General features: G+C 46.4%; 1 protein-coding gene across 1 annotated transcript; it reads right to left on the bottom strand.

The window, feature by feature from the left end:
- Positions 1-42: 42 nt before the first annotated feature.
- Positions 43-11,491, bottom strand: TLCD3A (TLC domain containing 3A). Its single transcript, XM_036767159.1, has 5 exons — positions 11,196-11,491; positions 10,651-10,734; positions 4,144-4,348; positions 3,090-3,185; positions 43-1,815 (listed from the first exon to the last, which is right to left on the bottom strand). Exons 1-5 carry the CDS (start codon positions 11,315-11,317, stop codon positions 1,546-1,548), a joined length of 777 nt encoding a protein of 258 aa, XP_036623054.1. The 5' UTR covers positions 11,318-11,491; the 3' UTR covers positions 43-1,545.
- Positions 11,492-11,909: the final 418 nt, after the last annotated feature.

Genomic DNA, 11,909 nt, shown 5'->3' with positions numbered 1-11,909 from the left:
TGAGCGGGAATGGAAGTAGAGACAATGGTCACTCCTTCCATTGAATGGTTTTAAAAAGAAATCTTTATTGATGTCTTTCACAATGAGAGTAAGTAGGAAAAACATTAATGAAATTTAATCTCCATGAGGGAATTTTTTCTTTCAGATAAATTATCAGTAAACAAAACACCAAGACAAGCCAAAAACTTGTATAGCATTTTATAGGTTCAGAAAAAAGCACCCATTAGACTGAGACAGACAGCAAGAGTCTGAACCAAGTCATTACTGTTAAATATACTACCACATTTAAAAGACAATGGAATCACAACTGATGGGAAGATAACCTTATTTTTTTAAAAATTCTAGCTTAAAAAAATACTTTGCCACAGCATAATTCCTAAAACATCCTATTTTTATGAGGAATGTTTAGAGTTGGCACTTGGGTTTCCTATTGCGAAGTAGCTGGTGACAAGGGGGTTTGAACATGTGGAGAGAGGGACCCAGCTCTCATTTGGGCCTGGGTATTTGTGTTAGACTCCTTTCTCAGGTAGTTGAGCTGTCAAGGACTCATGGTTTCTCATCAGAACACTAAGTTATAAGGGAAATAGGAAAAACATTTAGTAGTCCAGACATGAATTTTTTCTAAGGCCACTAGAGTCTCATCTAGAGAAGAATGTGAGCCATAGGCTGGGGAGCTGTTAAAATCCTGTGTTTTACTAGATGTCAGGCAGTCCTATGCATGTGGACAGAGAACAGACCGGATGCAAAGAAGGAGGCCAAGGAGAGTGTGGTTTACCAGTTAATGGTTCTGATTTCCCTAACTTGGCTTGCAGAGTTGAAACAGAGACAGCTGGTGTCTTATAAAAATTGTTGGCTCCTCGGTAGTGTTCCCCCTCCATCCCAGCCCAGGGGATGGTGGATGTGAGTGTTAAAACATTGGCACCAGGGTAAGAGTGAAGGGAAATGGGGGCACTTGAGACTTGGTATGTCGGCCTAGGAAAGAAAAAAACAAAACTGCAGCCCCAGTTCTTCTGGCCCCTTATTCCCAGATCACACAGGTAAATCAGGAAAATGTTGCTTTGGTCCTGCTGGCCCAGTATAGGCTGTTCCTTAATCAAAGGAGGTAAGCAAAAGGATATGTAAAAACCAGACTGTTAAATCAGTGTGCAAATAGCCTGGCAGAGGCCCCTTGGTCACCAGGTCTACCTGTCTTGTCTCCCCCAAACTTCTGTGGCACCTCCTGCCCAGCTCTTTGAGATTAGACTCCAGCCGTGTTCTCAGAGCTAACAGAAACCATCTGGTGATTGGTGGCCATGGGCCAGATTCCTCAGCTACTCACTCATATGCTACAACCTGATACTGTAGTTACCCATGAAAATGTGCTTCTGTAAAAAGGCAGAGGGGGGAGGAAATGTAACTTCCTTGTAAAACCCAACCTGTCCACCTCCCCATTGCCTCCCGGAAAACAGAGGCCATTCAGGGCCCATATAGTTCCATGGAATGTGGAGGAGGCAGGGAGTATGGGAGGATACCCCTTCCTCTGCAGTCTCTGGGTCATAGGCTCCACTAACTGTCCTTTTTGGCCTGGGAAGTATTAAACATCTGGGCTGCCTTCCTGCAGAGCAGAGCAAACCAGTAGAGCTGGGGCGAGATGAGGATGGCATTAATGACATTGCAAAAGAAGGGTATGCGGAATGGTGTCTGCAGCAAGTGCAGCCCATTCTGTTGGCCATAGGACCAGTACATGAAGGGGAAGATGAGGATGCGGCAGAAAAAGAAGGTCACCAGTGTCAGGATTCCATTCAACTTGTACACAATCGTGTGCTGCTTCTTCAACTGCAGAAGGAGAGGAAGGGGGAAGAAAAAAGGTTCAGCAGGCAGCTAGAGCTGGTTAAGCTACCCCTTTGCCTTTTCTACTTGGGCTCAATGGCAGTAAAGGTCACTGAGGGAGACCCCTTAAATGCCAAAGAACTCCTGTGTTCTAGAAGTCCTTTGGACTCCACCCAAGGTGGCAGTCATTGCTTAGACTGAATTTGATATGTGTGTGTTTTTATGTACGTATGTATATATATACACACACCTCCATGCATAACATACATGTGTGTTGTATATACACAGAACATATACATGTGTTTATAGACACACACATGCTGGGGTGGGTCCCCAAAATCTTAGTGCAGTTTTAAGCTATTAGGACTTAAAACTGCACTAAAACTTTGGGGATCCCTATATATACATAGACACATATCTATACTCTCTAATACTTCAATAGTGTTTATATATGCATATGTATATATGTATAGACATATGCTGTATATAGTACATATATAGAATATAAAATATAGTCTATCCTTAAGATGTGGATTGTAGAGTATGTTTATATGTGTGTGTATGTGCATATGTGTATTTGAGCATATAAATGCTATTATTGGGGCCCAAATATTTGAAAAATTATTACATGGAAGAGGGGTCAGGCTTGTTCTGCCCTAGAAGACAGAATTAGCACAATAGGAAGTGATAGAGACAAATTTATGCCAGATGTGAAGGCGGAGGAATCTTAACCATGAAAACTGTCCCAGACTGGAAGAGTCTCTTCTGAAGGGCTGGGTGCCCCCTCCCTGGGGATCTTCAAGCAAAAGCTTGATCCTTTATTGGGTTTGTTGTAGAAGGAACTGTAGAGCTCATGGGTGAATAGACTCAGTGGGCTCTGAGGTTCCTCCCACCACTAAGATTCTGTGATCCAATAAGAAGATCAACTGACCAGAGCTGGGCATACACTTCGAGTTCTAGTGATGGGAATGATCCCCATGGAAGTGCTCCTACAGGGAGCCCTAGGACAGTGGGTCACCTGGTATGCCCTCCACCAGGATTCAGAACTTAAGGCCATCCAGTGGATCTCCTGCCTCACTATACCCAAGGGCTTCTTCTGTGACTATATTGATAAAACAAGGTCCCTTTTTATATACACTCTGTCATACAGGAGCTTGCGGGATGGTCTGGAGCAAACTGCTTTCCTTCTCTGGGCCTGTTTCCTTATCTGTAGAATGAAAGGGTTGGGCTAGATGTTCTCATCAGTTCCCTTCCAGCTCTGACACTGATTCTCTACATACCAGGATCAGAATTCTGCCCAGCGACACAAACGGAGTGCTGAATTCTGCTGTGAAGATACAGCCTACAAAGAAGTCACCACGTTCTCCCCTCATCACCTGCAAGTGAGAAGAAATCAGGACCTGAGAAACGTGTGCCTTTGGAGATGTAGCAGGGCAGTAGAATGCCAGGCAGGGCGTGTGAGCCAGGCCAGCCAAGATGGTGAACCTTGACCATAAAGGAACAAGTCAAAGGCTGAACATGGAAGTGGAGGCAAACAGTTGCCTGAGTGGCTGCCATCGCTGGGGAATGATCCACACAGCCACAGGACCGCCATCACTGCTGGGGAGGGGACCTAGGAACCCATTCACACATCCCCGACTGTCTCTCCTTCGTGAGTTCATGGGAATCTACTACTAGCCCAACAAAAAGTGGGCTTGCTCCTCATTCTCCTGAAGGCTTCACTTTCATGGTAGCCAAATACTACATCAATTTCATGAAAAGAAAGCAGCTACTTAGCATTATAAAGATACAACACTCAACCGGTTGAAGTTTTCACTTTTTAAAATAATTGTTGCATTATATATACTGAGGGGCATAGGCTCCCTAGCTCTATGGGAAGTGAGGGCAGGAGTGGATGGGCCAATGTTAATTTTTCAAGTTTACTTAAACCTAACTGATGCTTCGGTATAGCATGGAGATGATCCAGAGTTCTTGAAAGCCCTATTAGTGGAGCATAGGCAGGTCTTAACAAGTAGGAAGGACCTTTTGGGGGTGGGGGGGGACTGAGGACAAATCTTGCTAAATAGAAGGCTGACCAAAGGGCAAGTGCTTGAGCTATGACAACTCATGAAATGGACCAGAAATATTCAAATTATGGTTCTGCGCATGCCATTTACATGGCTGGCATAAGAGGCTGGGCAGTCACGCTGGAGCCAGCCAACTAAGGGAACAAATGAAACTAGAAAGGGCATCCGAGGTGCAGCTGTGGTTCCATAGGCAGGGATAATGTCTCCCACTCTTCCGGAACACAAGTTGCCTCTGTAATGATGGTGACCCTGTCCTGTGAACACTCACCTGTGCGATGGGTACGAGAACGATCAGAATGAAAATATGGTGCGTGAGCATGAGGCGATCGTGCTGGAGGAAGTTCCTAAAGATGGCGAGAGAGTGTTTCTTATCCTCGCCTCTGTTTCGGTACCAGTAGCAAATGTACATAGCGCCTAGGTCGTAGGTCATGTATGGAATCAAAACCCATACATATTCTCGAGTAAGCCAGTGCCTAGAGGGAAGCACATGAACATTCTAAAAGCGGATTCTGCGAGCCTGAAACCTAAGGATCTGCCCACTCGTAACAGTGTGGCGCGGTGCTGACCCACTCGCTACTTACGTAGCGGTTATTGCTCCAAATGCTTGCCAGGAAGGAATGCCTCTAAGTAAACAGCGACATGAAAATGCACAAGGATGTTGAGCAATGGGCAACTCAGTGGAGGAGCCAAATACCGACTTGGCATCATTTGCTTCTTTTAAATGGGCCTGTTAAATGTTTCCCTTTTGTCTAGTTTAGCTGGTTCCTTGTAATGGACTTAACTGGCCTTCTGTGGTGTGTCCAAGTTACCCAGCCCTCCAAGTTGCCAACACTCCCTTTTAAGAAACTGATCTGGGAATTAGACCGAAGCTCTTATTTCCAGTTTAACTCCAGTGGCACTAATATGCCATTACTCAATAGGCTAGAGTTGGCAGTCTGAAAACCCCAAGCCTACATTTACAGATTTCACAGTTCTCTATCTCTCAGACATACCCATCGAGGTCCCACTAGAACATAGAACCCCAGCCCTGGGTGTGGCTGTAACCTGTTGGGTGGCTTCTGTGGCAATTTTCCCTGCTATTCCAGCTCGGGTACCACCTGTATGTAACCAGTGTGAAAATAACCAAGTTATAGCTGGTTATCCTAGATGAGAGGACAAGCTGCTCCTCATAGGCCTGAACATCATAAATAGTGTAAGTCTTTCCTCTATTAATGCCCTAGGACAGAGTAGGAACAGGAGTGCCCACAGATGGCAGCCTCAGTGCCAGTTAATGACTAACCACTATACATACAAAAATTGTACTTGAATATATAATAGAAATCTAGTTTCTATACCCTGGAAGAGATGCAGTCATTGGTTCAATGAGATGGTCTCCAAACTTCTTGTTCCTTAATTATACTGTGAATAAACAATGGGAACTGCCAGCCTGCAATGAATGAAGCAGCTATAATGTGACTCAATTACCTGGACTTTGCTCTTGCAATGACTGAAGAAGTGTGCTTGTTAGGTAGGTGGCCATCTCTAGCCTGGTGCCTTGGATGAAGCCGTTCCACAATCAGAATAACTACCCCTTTGAAAATACACGAGAGCTCCAGAAAGCCTAGTGAAAGCAAGAGGGGTCTGGCCGTGAAGGGGAAACTGCCATCTCCATTATTTACCACAATGCAGAATTGTAGCTGTAGGGCAAAGGTCGTTCGAGGTGACTGAGTGAATTAACAAGACACCTAGCTTCTGGTGCTTGCGCCCTTACTAACCAGCTCTGTGCATCTGGGCAAAGCCTTTCACTGTTCTGTGTCGTCATCTCATCAGGAAAATGGCGACAATCTGCCCTACTGAATTCATGGGGTTTTGGAGGTTCTAGTGAGCAAAAAATTTGAAAGAGACTAATCGAAATGCAAGAGACTCGGGTGGGGGTGGGGTGGAGAAATGCTATCTAGTACCTCCCTGATTAAAGAAAAGTCAAAACCAAGACAAAATGAAGTCTGAGGTGGTGAAATGTTTGGGTATTCGCTGAAGACTTCAGGAGATTCAGGGGCTCTTAAAACATCCTCCCATCAACAGTATCAGATGATTAGATTCAGAGCTGGACAAAGTTTTACCTGGAGTCTGTGAACTTGGATGGTGGGATAAAAGACATCTTTATTTTCACTAACCTCCAACTTAAATGGAGCAATTCTTCCATTATTTAAACATTCTGAGAAGGGGTCCATGCCATTAAAAAGGTTGTTAATCCCTGATCTGGTCCAGCATAGTCCCCTAAATGGGGTCGAGACCCACAGTAAGCGTTGAAGGGTTTGAAAGTGAAAAAGTTTAAGGAGCCCTGATCTAGTCGATCCTCTATCCTCTATCCGTACTGTGACCCAGAGAGGTTAACTAACTTCCTTGAGGTCACACAGTAAGAGATGCAGGATCCATTTGAAGATGTGTTTACAGGCTTTTAAGCGCAGGCTGTATGACCACTCCTTGGGTATGTTAATAGTGGGTAGATTTGGCCTTTACGTCTTCTCAGGTCCCCTCCAACCCTTCAGTTCTATGTTTCCACTGTCTCATTTGGCCTGCTGCCTACATAAAAGGGTGAATAGAAGGACTAAGGCACAAACCTAGTACTTTCCCCCCCATAGAGATGAAGCCAAACTTGAAGGGTCCTAACTCATAGCCTCCTGCTTTCTATCTCTTTGTCATGATTCTATTAAGATCTTCCATCACGGGTGCCTTGAAAATGAAAAGATCTGGAATCTCAGAAATATCAAAGGCAATTTCAATCAAAGAACTTAGTATGGGTTCTTTACCCAAAAAAGTAAATATTTAGTCATCTTTCAATCTAATTTGTTTCCTTCATAACTCTATATGTTTTATTTTGGGCCTTTAAGAAAGGCTTCATTATAAGGTGGTGTGAATGGAGTAATTTACAGCCAACAGAGTCCATTCTACAAAAAGGTTAAGAAGCCCTACCTTAAAGCAATATGAAATTTTAGGTATTATTACCACTAAGAATCCCTATGAGGAAGTAAAGTCCAGAATTTCTCCCCCATTCCCTTTGCCTCAAAGGGCTGATGAGGAAATGTTCTTATTTCAAATAGTTTACAGAAATTTGTAGCTTGCCCTTGTCACCATTTTTTTCCCACAAGCTGCACCTCATGTCTTTAATTACAGAAATTGATCATGTGTTTCTGAAATAGGCAGCCTCCACTCAGGCCTTGAAACGGTATGTAGAACAGCTTAGGGTCATGGCAGCTCATTCAGTCTAGTGGTTTGGAAAGGCGGGCTTCAAAATCACCTTGACAAGCTGAAGGCAGTTTGAGGAGATTTGCCTTGCTGGTACAGAGCTCTACAGAGTCAGTAAAGGACAACCTGAGAGATGGCAAGAATCTCAGTGGCTAGCTAGACCAAAAATCCTTCCTACCACATTCCCAACAGGTGGCAGTTCAGCCTCTAATTGAAGACTCCAGTGACAGAAGATCCATGACTTTCCTGAGGCAGCCTGCCCCACTCTTGAACAGCTCCAGTTCTGAGGAAGTTTCTCTTCACATCACTTATAACCTCCACTCCCGCTCACCCTATTGCCCCCAGTTATGGCTAATGCCTCTTCCAACTGACAGTCCTTAAGCTACTTAGAGGGCTTTCATGTCCCTCTAAATCGGGTGTCCATGAATTTTTATTTTAAAATTTTTATAACTATTTCAGTATAACTGGTTTCCTTTGTTTTTATTGAGTCACATCAGGCCTTTTGTGACCCATTTGGGGTTTTCTTGGCAAAGATACTGGAGTGGCTTGCCATTTCTTTCTCTAGATCATTTGACAGATGAAGTAACTGAGGCCAACAGGGTTGAGTGACTTGCCCAGGGTCACACAGCTAGTAAGTGTCTGAGGCAGGATTTGAACTCAGGGCTTCTTGACTCCAGGCCTGGTGCTATATTCATTGCACTACCTAGCTGCCTCCAGAACTAAAGACTACTCCCCAGGCATAGCCTGCCTGAGGGCACATAAGTCATCTCCCTCCTTGAGGCACTGTATAGTTGAGGTAGCAGTCCTTGCTCTCATATCAGCCATATTGAGTTTTGCTACACCCTCAAACCCATTATGTTTCCACACAAACCACTATCTACCCACAATCCCCCCATCCTGTGTTTTTGCAACCCAAGTATGTATACCATTATGTTTATCTTTATTAGTAATAAATACTTAAGTTTACAAAGAGAGGAAACTCAACCCAGCCAAGAACTCCCACGTATGACAGTCACAGCATCATTTCCTTTACAATTCACAGCCTATAGTAACATCACTTAGTTACTTTTGACAGAGTCAATGGAGATAAAACCATAAAACCCAAGGCCATGAGATGAATTCATCCTGAACGGCGTATGAATTCGAACCTGAGCATTAGATTCTCAGCCTACAACAGACTGGCTATGTGACTTTGGACCCTTCACCTTTCTGGGCCTCCTTTCCTTTGCAAAATGAAGGAGTTGACATGATGGAGGGAGTAATTTCTTCAGTAGGGAACTTCCTAAAACTTTCTCCACCAGTGCAGGTCAGTGCCTCATTTGTGATTAGAATCTTAGTTGTCTGGGGCACTGAGAGAGTAGGCCACAGATTTGTCCACTGTCACACAATTACTATTTGGCAGTCAGACCCTGATTCCTCTGCCTCTATCAGCCACCGTGTGGCAAAAAATACAACTCATTTTCTATAGCATTTTAAGGGTTTGCTTTCAACAAACCCATGAGGTATGTCATACAAGCATCCTCTCTGTTCTGCAAATAGAGAAACAGGTCAAACAGCTGGTGTTAGAAAGCTAGTCTTCGAATATATATCGGTGTCATCTGATTCCAAGGTCATTTGTCTCTCCTGGACTTACGAGTCAGAAAACCTAGGTTCAAATCCAGACTGTGGGACTTTAAGACCTATGTAATAACTTTGGGCAATTAGCAAGACCTCGGTTTCCTTATCTGTAAAAGGGAATGAAATTCCTCTCCAGCTTTAACATACTTGTAAGTTCATTCTGCCCTCATTAAAATCCGTATGGGGACATGCTAGTCTCTGTGGTGAAGCAAGTTCATCTTACTGAGTCTATTTCAAAATGAAGGGGACTAGAGAAGAGCAATATACACTGCTTCCAAGATCAGTTTCCCACTACCCTATCATGTAGCCAGGAATAACAAGAGCTTGGGGCTGGGAAAAGTGAAGCAAGAAGTGGAATGAAATATTCTAAAATGCCCCAGTTGGCAGCGTCACTGAAAACTTCTAGCCACGGGTCACTCAAATCCAGACCTTCTGGTCTCTGTTTAAAACGTGTTCCTCTGAATGAAACATACTCCTGTGTGATGTGGACAGATGAGGACTTCCCCACTTCCTGCCTATTTTGGGATCTGTCATACATAAGATGGTTCTCTGAAAAGGAGCCTAGGATGATCATCAAAGATCCCAGCTTTGCCAGGGATGAGAAGGTCTAGAGAAACAGGCAGGGCAATCTGTATTGGAGAAGGTTATTTTTAGCCTGAAAGATCTATCACATTGGCACTGCCAAGGCTGACCAAAGAAGAGGAGGCATTCGAAAGAACCAAGAGCCCCAATTCCCTGTACTAAAACATGTTTTCTAAAATCTTTGGTCTGGAGAAACAATAAAATTCTGCTTTCAGGAGAAAGATGGGGACTATGGATGTGGAATGCAGTATACATTGTTAAATATTGTTATATTATCTGCCACCTGACTGCTGAAATGTTTTCTTTTGTTCTAGGGGGTGGGGGATAGTATGAGGGCTAAGGGGAAATGACTGACATAAAAACAAAAGGCAATAATAAATTTCTTCAACATTTATAAGAACTAGGTTCTACTTAGCAATTTGCTTTTGAAAAAAAAAGTTTGGTCTTACTTTTTAAACCTTTTGTCTTTGGGTCACCTTCATTTCAAAACAAAACCTATCCCCTCCCCAGGAAACTCTCTCTTGTAATAAAGAATAAAAAAAGAAAGAAGGAAAAAGCAGTTCAGCAAAACCAACTCACACATCAACCCTGCCTGACAGTATACGCACTATTCCATATCGCCCATGCAAAAGGAAGGACATAACACTTTTACTTTCTAAAAGCACAGTGTGCCCCATATATTGACCTATTTATTTATATCACAGCCCTGAAATTCTGCCACTGGGGAAACCTCAGCTACATTATTTTGGGGGGCCTGGGATCACACTATCTCATGTTGGAGCCTGGGACTAAAATCTTCATTGTCTTCTTTTTATTAGACCACATTTCTTTCAAAGACTGCCCCATTATGAGGCCATTATCAATACTCCCTAGGGCAGCTAGGCACAGTGAACAGAGCACCAGCCTGGAGTCTGGAAGACCCGAGTTCAGATTCTACCTCAGACACTAGCAGTAAGATCCTGGGCAAGTCATTTAACCCTGTTGGCCTCAGTTTCCTCATCTGCAAAATGAGCTGGAGAAGGAAATGGCAAACCACTCCAGTATCTCTTCCAGGGGAACCCCCCCCCCCAAAAAAAAACCGGTCATAATGAGTCGGACACGACTGAAAACAACTAAGCAGCATCAATACTCCCTGGAGTGTTCACTAGAGTTTCCTAACATCGTTCTTGAAGGTGGGAAAGAGAACTGGGTGAAGGGGAGGGGACCAGAAAGTCCTTCCTTAACTCCCATAATCAGCGGCCTAATGGTGGTACTGATAAAGGGGTGCCTGGAACCCACTAATAAGCAGTCCCTACCCAAAAAGGTCCCCTGCCGGGATGTTTACTCCTCTCCCACTGACAATAGCACTTACCTACAGGTAATCACATCAGTGCAGGACAGAACGATGGTGAGCCCAGAGGCAGAAGCCAGGATAGCCTGGATTGAAGAAACAACCCTAACAGGGGAAAAGGGGGAAAAAAGAGAGATGCTTCATCACCTATCTTGGGGAAGAGCGAGGAAACGCTGATCTGTCCACTTCGGACTTCCAAACCCCTAAGGACATCCCCACTCCCGGCAGAGCCACGGGCTAAACCTGCGGCATCAGTCCCTAAGAGACAGAAACCCCCTAGCCAATCCACACTGGCCCCAAAGATCTGAGCAGTCTCCTGCTCTGCTCTGCTCTGCCCGCGCTGTCCCAGTGAGGGTCCGCGGAAAGAGTCGGCCGGCAGAAGGGAAGGAGGGGGAGAGGCAGACAGCCCACTTCGGCTTCCTGCCGGCCCTGCGCCCCACCCCACCCCCCGCCCCGCCTAGCGCAGCATGGCGCGGGCAGCCTGGGGTCCCCGGAGCCCCCGCGTAACGGCCAGCGCCACCAAGAACAGCACTCCTGCAGCATCTGGAGACACTGTAGCCGAGTACCTGTTGCTGAACGTCAAACAATCGATGACGGTCCATTGGGGAAGCGCCTGGTGCAGCCCCCAGGCGCCGAGCACGAAGAAGCCGGGGAAGAAGATCGAGCCGCAGGCCAGCGTCAGCAGCATTGGCGCAATGGGTCCCCGGCCGGCAGCTCTGCGCTCCTTTCGGTTCGGCTCAGCTCGGCTGGCTCAGTCCCGCTCCGGAGCCCAGCCCGGCCAGGCCCGGCGCGGCCCGCCCCGCCCAGCCCCGTCCCGTCCAGCCTGCCGCGCTCCTCCTACCGCCCACCTTCCTCCTCCCCCGAGCTCCCTCTACCCCGCGCCCCCAGAACCCGCGGCCCCGCGTGACCAGGGCCCGCGGCCGGGATAGGAGTGGGGCAGCCTGCCCGCACTGGGCGGGCTGTGGCCGACGGGCGCCCCGCTCGCTTAGCCGCGGCTGGAGCGAGAACGGCGGGGCCCGGGAGCCCGGGACGTGGCCGGGAGCGGCCCGCAATTTGCTACCCCTGCTGCTGCTGATGCTGCTGCTGCTGCTCCCCACCCGAACGCCTGGCCCAGTCGGGCCAACGGCAGCAGTGCCAGCCCAGAGAGTCAGGGAGAGAGCAAGCTGGCCCCGCCCCGAGGGATGCTTCCCTTCCGCCCCTCCGCCGGCTCTAAGGAGCTAGGGAGTCCCGAGAAGAAAGGCACTCTGGAGGGGCGGGCGTCTCGGGTTAGGCGTCTGTCC

Source organism: Trichosurus vulpecula, chromosome 7, assembly GCF_011100635.1.
Source record: "Trichosurus vulpecula isolate mTriVul1 chromosome 7, mTriVul1.pri, whole genome shotgun sequence".
NCBI lineage: Eukaryota > Metazoa > Chordata > Mammalia > Diprotodontia > Phalangeridae > Trichosurus > Trichosurus vulpecula.
Note: the sequence above shows the minus strand (reverse complement) of the source record. Positions and strands in the feature narration are given on the sequence as shown.